Source organism: Corvus kubaryi, unplaced genomic scaffold (assembly GCF_017639235.1).
Source record: "Corvus kubaryi isolate FWS band 111438036 unplaced genomic scaffold, C.kubaryi_AGA036_p1.0 72, whole genome shotgun sequence".
NCBI classification, from domain to species: domain Eukaryota; kingdom Metazoa; phylum Chordata; class Aves; order Passeriformes; family Corvidae; genus Corvus; species Corvus kubaryi.
In genome coordinates this window covers 1,318,885-1,338,280 of record NW_024582060.1, presented here as the reverse complement: position 1 = coordinate 1,338,280, position 19,396 = coordinate 1,318,885, and the positions used below count along the sequence as shown (strand labels likewise).

Genomic DNA, 19,396 nt, shown 5'->3' with positions numbered 1-19,396 from the left:
ATTGCCAAAAACTAATGCAAAACCAGCAGCATATTTTCCAAAAAAGAGTCAGCATCCAGACAACACTAGAGACTGACCTAGATACCACAGAGCTCATCCCAGGCTAGTTCCTGGGCCCAGAGAAACTCCCTTTCCTTATTGATACAGAGAGTGCAGTCGCCTCCACATTCTGCTGTGCCCAGCTTTGAATGGGTTCCAGTGGGATCTCTGCACAGCTGGCAAAGTGGCTGAGCCACCTGGGAATGATGTCAGACCGGTGCTGTGCTGCCCCTCCCCAGCAGGGGCAGGGCTGGAAGGGAGGCAGACACCTTGTCAGAAGAGGGTGGGACGCCCCTGTGTCACCAGAGCTGGCACTTGTTGATGCTGCGTGTGAGGACTGAGCACAACTTGGTCCCCTAAGATGTCTTCTGCTAAAGTTCCCCCGTCAGGAACTTTATTGGAAAGACTGAGAGGATTCTGTTCCAGCAAGGTTTCTGAGGCCTTAGAGGGAACCATTTTTTCAGATATCTGGGACACTTATTTCTGGATTCAAACTGGCAAGGGAATTGATGAAAATAGGGACAGTATCTAGACCATGCTGCTAGGTCTGTTTTCCTCAGAGAGGCTGAAATGTCTTGGGTCCTGCCATCTCCTTTATAGTCCTTGTATGTGACTCTCCACTAAAAGCTCCTTGAAATAAAGCTACTGAAGGGCATCATGAATATACCAAAGTGTCACCAGCCTGATGCTGAATTGTCAGCTTCTTTGTGACCCTACTGCCAAGACTAATGCAGTGCCACTTCACAGATTTCCAGTTTCTCTTGCTTAACTGCAGTGTGAAAACAAAATTAGATTTAAAAATACATGTTTTGTATATAGGGCTATATCACAAATGAACACACCAACACTGTGAAATTATCTGTCTCCCTTCCCCTTAATTTCTAGCTGAGAGTGCCACCTCAGCTTAATATCACTCTTCTAAGTCTGTGTAACTTTCTGAGAAGAAGAGTTTTTGCTGAATATTCTTTCACAATTTCTAAACTCCCAAAAGAAATACTTCCTTACTTAACAGGAAGACCACTTTCACCTTCAGTGCTTTGAACAACACATGACAGCATCCTGAAAGGTCCAGGAAAGCACAGAATTTAGCTGTTGGCAATGCCAGGTTAATATACATATGACCAGGATTATCACATGGATAATGGGATAATGGGATAGGCAGGAATCTCTGGTGGGTTTGGTTTACAAGATATGACTTTGATGACCAGCCTAATTAAAAACCTACTAAGAGGAAATTAAAGGCATTTTCTTGGGAGGAATTCTCCCATGTGAAGGGATGCAGAAGTAGGAAATTCTCTGTATATAGTTTTACTTGTCACAACCAGATTTCATTTCCCAAATTCATTCAGATCTGTGTCCACAATACATATGAAGCCAAACATTATTACCAACAAAATCAGCAGTTTGAGATACCAGTGCCTTTTCAGATGTCTGAGTTTGGTGGTTCCTACATTACTGTCTCAGGAAGAGCGTCTCAGCTGACAACCCTGAACCTTCCTCTTTCCTCAGATTTAATTACAATAACAAACCACAAATCTTCAGCTTCACTTACAATCCTCTTAAACCAAATTCACTGAAAGGCCAGGCTGGACAGGCCTTTGAGCAACCTGGGCTAGCACAAAGTGTCCCTGTGTATCACAGGGGCATTGGAAGTAGAGGATCTTTAAGGTCCCTTCCAACCCAAAAAATCCTATGCCTTTAGGGACAGTCAAGGATATTCAGAATACACTGGTTCCTTTTCTGTCCTCCCCCCCACCATGACAGCAGAATGTTGGCCACAAAGCCCTAAAGCAAAAAATGTTGAACTCCTTCTTCTGTATTTTGAATCCCAAAGTTCTCCCTCATCCCTCCAAAAAAGGCTTCATCTAACTCAGAACTGTGCCTCCAGGAGTGACCAAATTGAAAGCCAAAGGGAGATCAACGACCAGACAGGCTTCTACCTCTCCTTCATCCTTCTCCCAGCCTTCAATTACTTTCAGCTCAGGGGATTTCCTCAGCTGGATGCAGTTTATCTAATTACTAATCCTCAATGGGCCCGTCTTCCAAATTCTTGTTCCACTCTCCTCTAGAGTTAATGTAAACTTGCTGCATTCTTATACAACAGTAATACTTCAGACTAAACCTCTTGCTTGTTCTTGAAGTAATGTCAGAGGGGAACAGTGAGAAGAATGAGTCATTCCTGTCTCCTGACTCAACTTTTGTCCGGGAATGCTATTTTCCTGTGAGGCTATGGGGAATAGGTAGAAACTATTGCTCCTTGCACAAGTCAGTCACTCAGCTCCCAAGTGCAAAAGCTCATTTTAATAAGCTACCAAAACAAAAGGTTTTACTGGAAGTCATAAAAGGCTGCTTAAAGATGGAAGCTGACCAACACAAAGTGGATAGACTTCTCTGATTCACTGAAAGCAGGCTGGAAAATGAACTTTTGCTCACTGAAACAAAACATCACCAAGTAGCAAGAAAAAAATCTACCAAGAACTCAGCCTATATATAAGCAGTCCAGGGTAAGATTATTTAACAAATGACTTTCTGCTGTCACAGGATTGAGAGTATTTCAGAGAAAAAAAAAAGGTTAGGTTGAGAAAGACTCAACAACCGTCACATCTGTATAATAGCACAGACTATCACCTAAAATGAAGCTAGGAGTATTTTTTTTTTTACAGAAAATGATGAGGCAATGAGCAGATTTTAATTTCTAAGTAAATAACATCCATGTGAGAACACAGTGCTTTTGCTTTCCTCCTGCCTCTCTTCTCCCTGTTCTAGCACCCTGTGATGGAAGCAAAGTATAAATCATGGTATGCCATCAAGGCAAAACTGTCCCTGAGAGCCTGGCATCATGCCCAGGATTTTACTCACTCTGTGACAAGTGGTGTTCTCTTCAGCTTGGATTTATCCAGCCTCATCAATAAATACCTCAAGCATGGTCATCTGATGGACATGATGAGATTAGATTCCAAAATATTTAGGGCCATATAAAGCATTTCACTATTGTAAAGAAAATGGCAAATATCCTGAAGTGGGAACAATTTCTTTTTCTTACGTTAAATGCCTGAAGAAACTGTTGTACAATCCTTGATGGCCAGGAATAACATGAGGGCTTTTTAAAAATTTACTCAGTGCTTTTTCTGCGCATTATTCTAGGAGCCATTTTCTGCTCAGTGTTTGCTTTATAATCATCACCCCTTTACTCACTTATGTATGACGTGGCAGAATACATTCTCATCTGTGTCTTAGGAAGCAAGATCTGGATTTGCTTACGAGCTTTCAGACCTTGCTTTTCTGAATCAGACCAGGGGATCTAAAATAACAGGTTTTAGCATGGCAAGCAAATAGAACAGACTCAAAGCTCACAATCAGTCTCTCTTCACTCTGTAGTCCAATTAAAACATATTTACTGATAGCAGAGGAGAATAACTACATAATCAGTGGTGTACAGCACAGGGCTCCAGCAGGTATGAAGGAGAGAAGATGTAGAGACATGACAGGTGTAGCCAAACAGCAGAGGAAACACAACAGTGTGTCTGCAAGCTGTGCAAGCAACACTCACTCACCCACTGAGATCAGCCTGCATGTTTCCAATTTTCCTGAAGCAGGGCAGGCTTAAGTGTATTTATCAGAGAATTGGGAACTATTGAACCATCATTCTCAGCATAGCCAGAAGCAAAGGCATGTGCTTGGGATCAAGGAACACAGGTCAAGCTTATCAAACTCTTATTATGCGTTGGAGAGCAACAGCTTCTCAGGGTGGCTTCCAGATCATGCCCAAGGTCAACTGAACACAAGCATCAGGGCACAGCTTTTGGATAACATGGCTAATAAGATTCCAGGATGGCCAATGAGTTGTTAACGTCTTTGCTGTGCTAGTGACAGCAAAATCGAAAGCTTTATCTACCTCCAGTGGCCATCCTTCAAACATGATCCTGATGAGCATCTTCAGGAGAAAAAAAGGAACAAAAAGAATTATCATCATCAGGAACTTAGAAAAAGTTACATCCCTTTTAATACAATCAAGCATAATCTGTCAGAATTTACACAGAGTTAAGAAATACATTTTCATTCTTCAGTGTAAACATGTCAAGCAGTAGAGGAATGTATGGAGGAAAAAACCCTCTACATTTTTTCAGGTTATATCATTCTTCAACAGCTTTAAATTACAAGTGAGGCTGTTCTTACAAGTATGTTCTAAACACCTTCCCTTTTCTTGATAAAACAGTTACAGCATGAATTTATATGACCAGTAGAAAGCAACACTAGATTCTTGAAATCATCTTTTCCCACTTTAAAATATAGTCTGACCTATAGAATTTGCCTAAAACTTGGAATCTGTGCTCACCACTCGGTCCTGCTATGGTCTAGTTCATTTGGTCTCTCCCTAGTCCCACAGGGTCAGACACACTTTCGAGAGGTCATAGGCCACTTTATATTAAGCAGTTCAATGAAAAAGGAATACTTCTCAGCTCCCTATGGATTTTCGTGCTTTCAAAAGGTCAAAGGCTCTGCAGAGCCCAGTTTGCCTTCTGGGCTGGAACAGTAAAGGCCCATCAGTTTCTGTGGCCAGAGGCACACTGGGCAGCGTGGCTGTCGCTCTGCCCACGTGTGCGGATGCATCGATCAGAGGCGGGTTTGAGCACTCTCCTGATCAAAGCTAAAGCAGTGCCCAGGGGAGAACACAGCACCTGCTCTGTTCCAAAGGCACAGCAGCCTTCTTTCCTGCACGGACCGCTGAGAGAGCCTGCCCCCCATCCCGGGGAGCCAGGAGGGAAGGTGCAAGGCAGAGGAAGAGGCTCCCCTCCTTCGCACGCAGAGGTGAGGGAGCAGCCCCAGCCTCGTGCCTGTCCCCTCAAGGTCTGTGTCAGCACCACGGGGTACTTTTGGAAAAGACTGGGAATGGCAGGGAAAAGACCTAGCTCTGACAATTACACAGCCTCCCAGTGGTGTGAGTTGCTACGAGCATCACCCAGAAATGCCCATAACCCTCACCCACAGGAAGAGCGCAGAAGTGGATCCCAGAAAAGGTAGAACCATGCTCTTCATCAGTTCTGCTTCAATGTCTTAGTTCAACAGAGGCATTAAAAAAAAAATAAATAAATAAAGCCCAAGACATACTGAAGAACCAGTGATACGAAAATCCTACTTGGGAAATGACTATTCTTTCGAGAATGCTTTTCATCCAATGAAACTTTTCTTTGCACATTATCAAAGAGCAGCAGCGGACACACTGGACACACAAACTGGCAGACACATCTGACTCAGGTCTGGGTGGTGGAAGGACGGAGTGAACCACAAAAAATCTGTTTTAAACGTGCTCCTTAAATTCACATCAGAGCCCCACAGTGTTACCTGTGTACCAAGGAAAATTACCTGAGTAACCAAGATGAGCTGAGGGAAACCCATGAGCAGCACCTTGAACACAAGCTATGGCCCTTCTTCCTCTGAAAGAGGGATTAACCTCTCTGCAGTCTCCCTTTTCAATACATATCAAAATGCAAAAGCAAAGGTAAACATTTCCAAAAGGAACTGTCAGCCAGGACTGAATTTATTTCAAGAGCTATTTATCAGCAGTTACTTCTCTCAAATACCACACTGCATTTTCCCTAGATTAGCTCCTGCTCTTTATACTGCTCTGTCCCTCATACTGCCTATCCTCTGTACAAGGACTGCTAACTACAAGCTCAAAACTTAACAGAATTAGACCTTCTGAAAGTTACAAATCCATTTCCTCATTTATTTTTTCCGCCTCTTTTTATTTTTCTTTCACTCCGTAAGATTTCGGTACAGAACAAACATCAAAAATACTCAAACATTATCATATTCATGGCCTCTGAAAGACTTAAACACTCAATTTTGCTTCAGCTGCTTCTTCCTTTTTCCCCTATGAGCTGTCAAATACTTGCATGCAACAGCCTGGTGTGTCAAAAGGAAAACAAAGCAGCAGCAGTGCTGGTTTTATCCTAGGGACAATGAAATTGGAGATCAAGTGATCTGAACATTAATATTTATATCCAATATTAAAAAAAAAAAAAGGGCTGAAAGTGGAATGTAATTTTTAAGCATGTTGTAAAATGTAGCAAACAATTTGAGTAAGTAAAGGGTAATGCTGGAGTATGAACTGCTATAAACAAAAATTTATTTATGTCAGGAGGAAAGCATCACACCCCTGAGATGGATAAAAATTGTGTAACTGTCAAATGAGAAGTAGGATACAATGAAAACATTAAATAAGAAGATCTATAAAAGAGCCAGTGACTTGATTCACAGCTAAAACTTGGTTCAGGTTGAATAAGGGAAGAATATATCATGGTTAATGACTTATAACAATTAGGATGCAAGTTGGTTGGTTTAAGGGAGATTTATCAGATTCTAGCTGGTCTAAATCAATGCAACTTAAGTTGTAAACCACAGCTGCACATTCAGCCCAGGAATTTCCATGTAGATGCCAGCTTTTACTGCTCTCCCTGCTTGGACATACAGCACTGGATTTTGCAGAGAGCTCCAGATGGAACCCTGGTATCACTATACACATGATTATTCAGTACCTGCATATGATTATTCAGTACCTGCACAAGCAAATGCCCCGTTAGGTGCTTGGACTCAGGAGGCACCTGAAGCATTTAACAGAAGCAGGAAGCTGGGATTCCTCTATTTCCTTCCCTCTGTTGCAGGGACAGCAGGGATTTTAAAGAGCAGAAGCAGCTGATTTCCTTGTTCTACAGCAAAACAATCCTTAACAATTAAATGCCCCAACAGCTGTCACCACAGTGACACCAGCCCCGTGAGTGCTTGAGATCATCTCTTGTCATTGTTATGATTTAGCTATCACTGTAGAAGCTGTGCATTCAATGGTATTTCAATCCATTTTTCACCTCATCCAACTGCTCCTGAAGGGCATTGATGTGCCTTTTGAACAGATTCAGGCATTAATTGTTGTGGTGACCATAATGAGGACATGCTTTCTGTTTGTTTGTCTTCAAATACAGGTTTAGATTGTGAAACAATTATGCAACTAGATCTTTAAAAAAATCTTTGTGACCACATATTTGCCTGCATAATCTCATCTAAACAGGGATTCTTGTTTAAAAGTGACTCAGACAATAAGGCCACACAAGGATAACAGCACTCTAAGTGGTTTTCAATGGATAAAAATTATAATAATAAAATTACACGCAAGTTCCACTTTTGTGTGGGGTTTTCTATTTGTGGGCATGTAATAGAACAGAAACATTTTAAAACATCTGCATTAAAAGCATTCCCCATGCTTCAGATCAAAGACTAATAGTAAAAGATTAAGCACATTTATTGCTAAGTAGAAAAACATTTCAACATACCAGATGAAGCTAACCATATGCAAAAGATGTTTGCTTCAGTTCCTAATACAAGCTACCTAAATATAAGTTTTACAAGCAACAGACAATGGCAAACCAGCAGAATGATGAATTCCAAAACCCCAAGCTCTCCACCAATGCAAGTTTATCAGGACAGCCTGAAAAGCAGCTGCACACTTGCCAGCACAGCTAGCCAGGGAACCACACACATCCCATTTCCATTCCAGGGAGATTCTGCTGTGGGAGCAGAATCTCACACGTGCCATTGCCAAATTTAGCACACAGGGCTAAAGGTGTTGACACACTGTTAGAGAGGCTGTAGAGGAACTGTACCAGCAGCAACCCCAGGAAGGGAGCAGCCTCCAAAGATGCTCCTCTGGCTGCTCACCATTCAAGCTCTGTACAGGTAAGCTCACCACGAGCACCAAGACATTAATTTACATCACGTCTATCAAACTTTACCGCTCTACACCATTAAAGCGTCTCTGCTGAGCAAAATGTGCAATCCTCAGCGTCCCACAGATCATCACAAGCTGTTAAGGTTAGAGCAAAAGCTTAGGGAAACACTGCTGTCCAAGGATGGTCCAGCTGCCTTGCCTAGGCTCAGGTGAAACAGAACTTGCTAAGGGTGTCTTCAGGAGATAACCTGCTGAGCCAACTTTCCAGCATCTGCCAGAGAGGCAACATACTGCAAAGACACTAATGAACGTTTCCTGCTGCTTGCTGGAAGTCCTGCCCTAACCAGTGCTCTTTCAACATCATATTCTTAATCAAGAAGTATCTTTGCTAAGTACAGGCTCTTCATTGTATTCTACAAGCAGGAAAAGAAATTTCCTTCCACGAGGTTACAGACAACCTTGATTATATATTGTCCAGCTTTTCTTGAAGGTGAAATCCATCTTGCTTTGAGGCTGTCTGTCATTCAGCCAAGAGGACTGAAGAGCTGCTATGACATACAGACCCTCATGTTTTCAGAATTAGAAAGCATAGGAGAAAATAGGAATAGTCCTTGAGAGGAACAGCCAGTCAAAACTCTGACAAACACACAAACCATCCTTCCCTTTTGGCAATTCTGTCCCTTGACAAGCAGCACATCCATTATTTTACTTCTAAGGGAACTATGAAAAGTTCTTGGGGTTTTTTCTAGCTTGAGCAATACGTGGAGCATTGCCTTTAGAGTCAATGATTTTGTACACGTCAGCAAAGCCTGATGTTCCAAGGATTATTTGTCAGTGGCATGCACTGAATTAGTGGATGGTTTTCAGTGACAGTCAAACTCCAGAGAAGGCCATGGGAAGTTTGCCTGACTTAAAACCCAAGAACGTGGTGCAATACAAACTACACATAAAGGAATCCAAAGGTCGTATGTAATATACTCAATTGGATTTCTAGGTTTTCTAGATGCTTATTTCCTTCCTGATGTCATTAAAAGATTCTGAAGAGCTCATGAACAAAAGTCAAACATCCCAAAGACTCATAGAAGGATAAGGATACTTGTACCAAAAGGACAGTACAAAAATGACCTGCCATATTGAAAATTTCCACTGCTTTTAAAAGACTGTTATTTTTGCAGTGGAAGGAATTAGACTGCAGTGAAAACATCAGTACTTAAATACTCTTGTTTGGCCTGCTTCCACATTTTTTCTATCTTTCCTAAACAAGTACAAAAAGAGGTAAAAAAATCCAAACGAATCACATGCACTGAATTCTACACTGAACCTGAGGTTTGATAAACAAGAATAATTACCACCTGAAAAAAACCAACTAACACACTTGTTAAGATTTAGAAAGCCTACACATAAAGAAAGGGAAAACGGTAATCAGAGCTGAATACAAAAATGGGATAAATGGTTTAATGTTTGGACTAATTCGATAAACTTGCCATCAATCAGAACCAAAACATACAGCTAAAATGTCAAAATGACTTACACAGAAACATACAGCCTCCAAATTTCAAGTTACTGTTTTCTTGGAGTTGGATTAGTTAGTGGAACAGTTTATTATTCTTTGTTTTTTACACAACCTACAGTCCTACTGTAAGTGCATACAAGTATCCATGTCTACATTGGGAAGAACAGTGATTTCAAAAGCAAAAGGCTCAGATTAGGAGACCAAGGTGTTGAGAACAGAGCTAGAAAATAAGGAGCTAGAATGTGCACTGGGATTAATCACTCACAGAGTCCAGGTTTAAGGGAAAAAAAGGGAATTCAAGAGCAAAATTAACAAGAGAAGTAGTTGGAAGCTGAAGCTGAGTAAGCAGAGCAATGAGAACAAATGAGAAAACAGGTGGGAAACATGAAACCACTGTGGAAGGGAGACTTGCAGTTGGGAGGAAAAAGGAAAAGCAAATGGGACAGGTCTGTCAGAATGTGCACTGGAACAAGGAGAATTACTTGGCAAGGATTATGAATTTAAAAAGCAACAAAACCGGGGGGGGACACAGCCACAAGAGATCTCAGACCTGACAAAGAGATGGCAAACAGCAACAAGCACAGGCTGGTTGAGGACTCTGGGGCCACTGGTACAAAGAGAAGCTGGGACTTGGTTGGGACTCCAAACCCAACAGTTTTGTTCCTGCTAGTAATACATATATCAGTGTCTGCTTTACCAGTTCCATCTTCACAAAGCCTAGGAAATGACACCACTATTAAACAAAAAAACAACCTACTTTTTACGTTTCTTTTTTAGTTAGTGACTACTGTCTTGGAATTGATTGCTAGGGATTTTCTTCTTTTTTACAGTCTTTTCTACATCATTTCTTGTAATGGTGTGATGGAAAAATTGAGATAGAAATTCATCCAAGGCCACACAGCTTGCCAATACCAGGGCCAACACACAAATTGAGTGCCTTCCTCTTAAACCCAGTGCTTATTCTTCCACACTGTGCTCCTCTACAGCCATGGATGCTGAGTATCACCCTGTCAGAAGCAGGGTTTCTGAGAACTTTGGGAAACACTGAGCCTAAATTCCATTATATTCAACCTCCTCAGAATCACACAGTGATTCAACAGTCTTTCTGGAAGAAACCCTCAAGGATTTTTTGGCACAATTTCCTTTCTTCTCATCCTGACTCCAATCCCATTCCAGCCGCCTCAGCATCGCTCTTCCAGCTTCTGTCACTCAGTCCTCACTCCTCAAATACTACAACTGTGTAAGCTCCCCCAGCTGGAGCAGTGCTGGCACAGGGCCCAAGGTAATAAACCTATCAGAGCTTATTAGCTCAGCATGCACTCTGTCCCTCAGCCCTGATGTTAGCATCTCTCATTGCCCTATTCACTCACTAGCTGGGAACTGGCACACAGGAGGATGATAGCAGTGACACAACAGAACCAAATGCTTTTGTGCAGCGCTCTTCCCCACCCTTTTCCAGAAAAACCATTCTTTCCTCTCCCAACCCCATCACCCCCACTTTGCTCTCTAACACTTTCTGACTTCACACAGGAAAAATTGAGCCTGTTCCATCTGGTGACTCCAGAATTCTCTGATACAAAAATTGCTGCAGTTTATTATGCCAATAGATAGAAATGTAATAGATAACCACATCCACACCTATTGTGTCAGTCTCCTGAAAATGCCAGAAAAAACAAAATTAAGACCACTTCCTTCTTTTTTAATACAGGAATCACCTGCTCTACAGGATACTCCCATAATAACCAAGTAATAAAGCAACCATACTTCCAGAAAGGCAAGCCCCCTTTCCATGGGCAGACACAAACACTGGCTGGCACGAGAACTGACAAGCAAGCAGAAATCCCATCTTCCTTTCCACAGGGTCCTATTTGAGGTTTAACAAATTAGTCCAAAGGTGACATCCCATTATAAGCTCATATATAAACACAAGAGATCTTTCTTTATATTTAAGTAGTATACAAGAGGATTTCCTTCCTACAAGGAAGGGAAAGCAGAACTATCAAAACACCAGAAGAAAGATTTCCCTGCTCCTTATCCAAAGCATAAACCACCAACCGAGTTGCCTTCCCTGGAAGGTGCTGTAAACCTTGGTCTTAACCTCATTATGTTATCACCATGCTGTGATACCGCCAGGCTTGTGCCATTTGCAGTTGCCAGTAAAGTGACAGAAGCATTTTCCTCTCAGCTTCCTATCTTAGGCAGTCTATAGTTTTTATTCCTACATGTACGTTATCTCTGTCCTAATGCAGAATTGCAGGGATAACAACCAGAAAGCCTCCGTATCAGTTACAGCCTCTGATGCAGGCTGACTTTAATTCCCCTCAAACCACCTCTATTTTTTCTGATTGCATTAACACACAACTGTTCTTTGCACAGGCTTATACATGAGCTTACTTCACTTGTAAATTTAAATTAAGCCTCAGCAAGTTCATTAATAGAAAAAAAAATATTTTGCACCTAATACAACTCTCCCCCATTTGTGTAAGTTCAATAGTTTCCAGTAACTTGCCAGTAACAATAGTTTTACAGTTACTTTTGCAGTGCTACTGCATACTCCATAAAAACTGCTGAAGCCAATTTCAAACATTTTTATGACTACATTATACTATTCTGGCATATTTCTTAAAGCCAGTGACAAAGACACTGCAATGAGCATAAAAATAGGAAATTTGGGGTTTAGGATAAATGTGCATTCCAAAACTGAAAGTGCTTCACAGTCCAAGTTACCATCCCTAGACTTGATAAAAAAGGCCTGAAGATTTATAGGAATTATTATCACAGGAAGATAGATTGCAGAGAAACAGGCAGAATATCTTTGTGGTATTTAGCCTAAACTTGTAACACATAACAGCTATTCACGATTCCTGGCTAATGCAAAAGGGAAGGAATTATTTACTGGACTCTTCTGTACCTAGCTCCAGTGCTCATCTCTGAGGCATCCTATCACACAGGTCTTGCAGCTAAAGACAAATGGAGACATGCAGGAGGTTCCTGGTTTTGTTCAGGTAAGTGGGGCTCGTGTCTCCAAGACTTCAGTGGAGGCACACAGCACTGCACGTGCCCCATGTGGCCAGTGGCTGGTCACACATCTGACATTCACACACAGAAACTATTTACCAAAGTATTATTTAGGTACCATTTTTCTACTTTTACAGAGTAAAGGAAAGAAGGCACCCACACGATTCAGGATTCCTTTCTCTTCCCTCCCCATCCTCTTCTCCATTAGCTTGTTGAAGGCAGTTGACTGAATTTTTAACCTCGGTCACCAAGGAAAACATTATTTGAAAAGATATGATGAAACCTTGGAGAAGGAATACTCAGAGCCTGAGGCAAATCTGGCAGCTTATTGGAAGAGTGTTATGACTCTTTCAGAGCTTGTAAAACAGTTACTGCCCGTCATGTTCTCTGTAGGTAGGTCCTTGTATCTCAAGGAGTTAGAGATGGCTTAGGAAACTAGGGATGTGGGAGTTTCTCTGGTAGCTTTAACCCTGAAAAAGCTAAATTGCAACATGAAAATAAATCAAGAGCTCTGATTCGTTTTCAGCTAGAAAGATTCTGCATGCATTCAATCACTTTTCTGCACAGCACACACATCAGTGCATGGCCTCCACACACATTTCACTCAGACACCCCTTGCCTGTGTCACATCACAGCCTTTGCAGCCCTCAACTTCATGGCTACAAAATTAATCTGATTGTGAAATAGATGCTCCCAAGTAGAAAAAAAAAATTAAAAGACGGAGTACATGAGCTTATACAGGAACCCAGCTTCTTTCTAGTCTCTTCCACGTACAGTTTGGCTCTTTGACAGTAAGGTCCCACTCTTACACATTTCCTGCCTTGTGGAAGAGCTTTCCTTTAGCTATCACCCATTCTTTCATCCCATTCCAAAACACAACTAATGCCTTTTTCCACCCTTATCTCACCCATTTGCCCTCTCTTCCCCTCCCTGTTGCTCAGGACTTTACTCACATTGTGCAGCAGATGCTACGTACTCAAAGTGTGCTCCCCAATACCGGTGCATACACGCCAAGGGACGAGTACATCAGCTGAGAAAACAACAGCAAAACACACAAAACCCAACAGCCACAAACACAGACCAACAGGAGATCACAGGCTAGTGAGCAGTCAGAGCTCCAGGGTTTGATCTGTACCATAGAAGAGTCTCGACTTCACCAGTACACACTAAGTATCCCGTTTTCCAGGTTTAATTATTTTTTCCATTAAGACACAAAGTGGAGTCAAGCAGATTACTCATTTAACTTTATTCTTCCTCTACTTCTGTGAAGCAGCTATTTAGGTAAATTAACAATTCCTCCTCATCCTCAAGGCTGTAGCATCTCCAAACTTTCCTGAGATGATAACTCCTGCTTGGCTAGGTTTTTTTAAACCCTACCAACAAAAAACATGAGTGTTTTTATAGACATTCTAAATGATGCAAAAGATGTCTTGGAAAACAGATGCAGAAGAGAAACTTAACTCAAAAGGTGCACATATTCCTCGACAGCAGAACAGTTTCAATACATCTCGTTCAATTACAAACATACTTCCAACCTGGTTTTAGCCAGCAGTCTCCTCACTGAATTAAGGCAAATACCCACAACCCAAATAAAGACAACACAAACTGTGAGTCCTTTAACCTTCAAATCTGCTTCATCTTCCTCTTTCAGCCTTGCAAGTCAGAACATGCATGAACATACCTGTTTTCCTCACCCGGGGATCAAGTGAATCTGCTTTTTATTAAATAAAATATGGTAACTTTTCAGAGGTGGCCTACTGAAGCTTTTTAATTGTACACCCCACAATTCATCATTGTTAAACGCCAAGTGACACTAGCAAAGAGCAGGCAAAGAGAAACAAGACCAACTCACGTGCACTGTACATGTAGGGAGTGGTTAACAACCACTCATCACCTCCTGCTCCTCTTTTTCTACTTCTTTAAGGAGTTACCTTGCAAAGGCACTGCACGACAAGTTTTTACTAACCTCTTTTTCTTTTAAACACAAAAGTATTGTTTTCAGCAATTCCTGAAGTTTGCAATGTGTTTTCTAAAACTTCAAGAGATATTTAATCAAATGACTGACTTCCAAGAGCAGCATGAATCTTTTTAATTACAATGCCTGTCAGCCACCCCAGCTGTCGCTACTTTAGAAGTATGGATTTTGTTTTCCTCCACTGTTGCTCAAAAGTTTCTTAAGTCTCAATAAATTTTATTCAGGAAATAGCATCCCTACTCCTTCCTAAACTCTGGGAGTAAGTTTTCACCCTGATCCAACCCAACAAGCAGCAGATTTATTCACATATTTGAGAGGAAAAAAAATGTTTTCTGCTAATTCAGTGAAGCGCGTTCCAGAGCTGGTTTGTGTTTTGCCCTTACTGAACAGAATCCTTTGCTATGGCTTCATGCTAAGCCAAAAGTAAACACTCTTCCTTTTTATACAGACAGCTCAATCCCAAAGTACCAACACTGGTATCAGTGGGGACAGAAGAAAAGCTGTATTCCCCCAACAAGAGGGAGTAATCAAAAAACCCAAAAATAAAATTAAAAAAACCCAACCAACCCCAAGCAAACACCAAAACAAACAAAAAACCCCAACCCCACAAATATTGTTCAGCCAAATCAATGCATGGGTCTGAAATGCAAGCATTAAAAAGTCATCAAGTTGTGCTCTCAGCTATCACTTGGGAAGAGGACAGTACCAACCTCACAATGGCACACAGTAAGACAAAAGCCATCAGACAGCTTTTGATCAGGGGTTATCTCCCACAAATACCTGCAGATTGAAATCCACCAAGTGTTTTTTGCAGCATGCAGAAATTTGTTAATCTAAACATCACATCCAGCACCTGTGCAATTTTTTGGAATATTCTTCTCTAAAACCAGCTCAGCTGATACAGGTACTAACATGAATTGACAAGACATAGCAGTCAAAACCAATTTTTATGATGTTCTAACCTTTGGTGGATATATTTACATTCCCTACCTTCAAAAGTCTCCATGAACAATTTTCAAAAGGACTTTCAAAATAGCAAGACAACACCATTGAGGACTTACCAGATTGGAATTGGTGGCATTGGAATCATCTTCTGGAAAGGGGATATAGATAGCTAAGGCCACACAATTGGCAAAAATAGTCAGTAAAATAATTATTTCAAATGGTCTGAGGAATGGAGTTAAGGAAATTGTTTCAAAATGAGCACACAAAAATAAAACGAAATTAAAAAAAAAAAAAAAAAAAAAGATTTATAAGAATTCTGTTTAAAGGAAGCATTCCAAGCCCCTTATATTCTGAAAAGAAACATATGCCTTTTTAAGTGCTTTTAGGCGCTCCCAGCCAAGACTCTTCCTAATATGTCAAAAGCAGTGTAGGCCAGTCGCGTGCCAGAGTAAACACAGATTTCTTAAAAGTTTTTTCTTCTTTTACTTGTTTAGATTGCATTTTCCCAACTTTCCTTCGAGTGTGGCTGCACTAGTTTTAATGAGAGAAACCTGTTTTATAATGATTGCCCTTGTTCCTTTCAGGATCAATTTTTCTTGGTTGTTTTCATCTGCATTTATAAATTCACAGATAATTTTAACAAACATTTTGGGGTTTTTCTTTTGCTGTTGTTGCTGTAGTTTTTCCCACCTTTCTCAGTTTCTCTCTCATATCTCAGAGTTTAATGTGAGGGCCCAAGCAATACATGCATACATGTTTAGAAGACATTTTAAAAAGGATAGATTTTATTAAGGCAAAAAAAAAAGTCTTTGTCCAAAACATGCTTACGCTGCACACTGCCATGTATACTTGGTTTTGCTTTTAAATTATTTGAGGGAGTATTTCTTTTTCCCTTAGTTGCATTTCATTTGGCATCAGAGGGAACACAAATGTCCCTGCACATTATATTAGGAACACCAGGAAGCTGAAAGTCCCTTCTGACAGAGAAACAATCCATAGGCATTTCAGCCTTGCATCAACTCTGTTAGGGAAAAGAAAAACCAAACATTTGGAATGCTCAACAAAGAAATCCTGCACAGGCTCAATGCCCCCCTGACTGTCCACTGGAATCAAAGGGCATTTTTCTACTGCCCAGTCTCCTGGCACTGCACTTTATCTACTTCAGGGGTCTCCTTAATCTCAGTTGCTGTGAAGTGTCTCCAAACTGAGACTAGAGACCAGATTTATGGTCTGTCTACATTTACTGGCCTGCAAGAATATCCTGGAGGCTAGTTCTGGGATAACTCACCAGTACCCTGGAGGGGAATGAGGAGCAGGATAGAACAGGGAGGATGCCAAGCATAACCTGTGCCCCAGAGTGCATTCAAGCATGAATTTATCTACCATGGGACTGGCTCTGCAGCGCTGCCAAATGTCAACGCAGCATGTATGATTTTGGTCAGCAGAGCACTGTTCTCAGCAGGCTTTAGCAGGAGAGAACAGGAGATCTTTGAATGTTAAGCTGAGCTGCAAGATACACACAAATTCCAGGCACCTGACCACTGTTTATACTCCAACACATTCTACATTTCACAGATAGAACAGTCAAAGGGCTCCCAACTCACCAGACTACTGTGCTCAAGCCTGTGAATAATAGGAAATAAGTGGTACCATGGAGGAAGAAGAGCAGATCAGGATAGGAAGGCTACACCAGAAATCAGGAAGAATTCTCAGGCATATACTACACCTCAGGTTGTTTGTATAATGTTTACTGTTTAAAGACCTGAATTTCCACAGGCTTTCACTTTCTTAATCATTTTTTCCCACAGATTTTTTGTTTTGGCAGGGTTGTTATCCATTAACTTATCGCTGTTTACACATATTTTCTTTTCTTCTTTTCCCTTTTTGAACTCTAAACATTAAATTCTGTAAAATCTAAAAATACAAAAGGCAGAAAATCAAATACACAGCTAAGTCTTTGCAAAATAAGGTAATTGCTTCATTTCGTTTCTCTTAAATGCAATTGTTCATTCAAGCTCTTAACATTGTAAGATTTGGGTTGTAAGAAACACCACTGAAGTACCACCTGATACTTGTTTAATATCTTATGCTTAAACTTTAGTGGCACAACCAATTAAGTTAACCCTTTCTCAGTAGTTTTCAGCAAGTTGGAAAAGCCAGAATATAGAGTTAAACTAAACCTTGTCACAACCCTTTGACACTGCTTCTTATCATCGAAGTGTTTCATGTTTACAAACTCTAGGTGTCCAATGAGAGGTTCTGATGGGAAAAAAAGTACTTCCATCAACTCACCTAAAACCAAACAAAACCCAAAAACTGCAAGCTTCAGCATCTTTGTATGGTTTTAATGGCTTTGTTTGGTCATCTCTTGATCTCAGCAGTGCTGTATCCTGGTTTACAAGGCATCATTCCCATCATTCACTGCTGATCTTATTCATCTATCAAATGTCACTCACTGCTTTCTCTGAAGACATGTGGTTACTGGGGTGCTGCTAAGTAAACCAAGATTCAGTTTTATCCTGTTAGTCATCACCCATCATCTCATGCTTAAAGTATCAGACTTATGTCAGAAGCAATAAAAAGTAGCAAACTTAATCAGGGGATCAAAAATTAGCATGTAAAGAAGAAAGGAACAGGCAAGCAGGTAGTTTAAGGACATGGAAGGATTGACAAGAGCATTTTTAACAAGTTCTTCATCTGAAAAATATGTCCATGTCAGCAATACCTAATATACTCATTTTCTGTTTTCACCCAGCATCCCACCAGACACCCAAAGGAATAATATTATCACATTGTCTTAAATGCCTTAATTCATTTTTTATCGTATTAACTACTGCCAAGTTCTGTACTGCCTTTCCCTGACATGCTTATGTGTCCCTAAAAACATTCTTTTTCTTTTGTATTTCCTGAAGAACCCCATTAGCTTGTGATTACTGCTCAGGGCTGATCCTGGTTTCTCTTTGAGGGTGCCAAGGAGGCACACTTCATTTCAGTTTGAGTTCCACACCAAAGACTCAAATTCCAGCTTGCACTGCTCAGACTTGGGTGACTAAAAAGGCTTTGCTCCTTGCACATAATAAAGTGATGGTGCAACTCTCCCTGGCTTTCCAGGGAAGCAGCACCGACCCCTACACTCCGCAGTTCTGTGCCAGTGGTTATCATCTATCATCTGTGACACTGTCTCTAGTTCAGACTATGAGATCTGCCTCTGCACTGCATTTGTACATGTTGCAGGATTGCTTTAACTGTATTTCCTTTTCCCTTCTCCTACAGAACCATTATCCCTCACCGTACATTACTGAGCCTTATTATTTTAACCAGAATTTAACCACAGTCCTCAGCCCTGTCTCAGGGTCTTACTGCAATACCTTTGGGGTTTTTTTTACCTTGTCCTTCTGCCCCACTCTTTTCTTCATACTATGGAAAGTGTGATGTCACATGTTTAACAAAAAAAAGTGTGGGATTCAAAGTACCAGAACTTTAAAATAAATAAAGGGAAAGCCAGAATCTGCTGTCCCCCACTGAATCAGTTCAATTCTGACCTCAGACACCTTGAGTATCTCCCATGCATTTTAGCCTGGCCCATATGTTTTTCTAAGAGCAGAATTCAACCACTAACCTTTACCTTTCAAGCTCCCAGTGGTTTCTCACACGCAGGTATAGTTCAGATTTCAGTTCTAATCCCCTTTCCTGCCACCCCCCCCAGCATAAAGGATCTCAGTGAAGACACCAAAACTCTCCGTGGGCTTTAAGCTCCCGGCAATGCCTTTCAACTCAGTGCATGGACTCCCCCGCGCTGAGGAGCAGGAGCTGATGTGCACACACGCTCCGCTGCCCGCCCAGCCCCTGCCAAAGGATATTTCCATTCGACGATGCTGATGCACGCCCTCCGGATGGGATTCTTCAGCGTGAGGCACAGCAGCGCCCGGGGCGGACGCGTGGCTGTGGTGGTACCCTGCTTCTTCTGCTTGCCATACTGCTGCCGTTTCCTCTGCGTGGAGCTGGCTGTGGAGATGGTTGCGTTGCCAGCGCTGCCCATCAGCTTGGCCTGCCTGGCAGCATCGATCGCAGCTTGCCAGGACAGAGCTGCCCCCGGCGTGGGGATGTGCTCCGGGGCGAGCCCTGCGGCCGCATTGGCGTTCATGTTGGCATGAGCTGGACGGGGACTCCCATAGTTGGAACC

General features: G+C 41.5%; 1 protein-coding gene across 22 annotated transcripts in view; it reads right to left on the bottom strand.

The window, feature by feature from the left end:
- The window catches only part of CACNA1C (calcium voltage-gated channel subunit alpha1 C), a 464,262-nt gene that overhangs the window by 375,796 nt on the left and 69,070 nt on the right, over nucleotides 1-19,396 (bottom strand). For all 22 annotated transcript variants that reach the window (XM_042050204.1, XM_042050205.1, XM_042050210.1 and 19 more), the window contains exons 2-3: nucleotides 19,074-19,395; nucleotides 15,330-15,435 (exon numbers count right to left, since the gene is read on the bottom strand). In XM_042050204.1, the coding sequence (XP_041906138.1) occupies nucleotides 15,330-15,435; nucleotides 19,074-19,395 (428 nt within the window). The remainder of the gene's footprint in view (nucleotides 1-15,329; nucleotides 15,436-19,073; nucleotide 19,396) is intronic.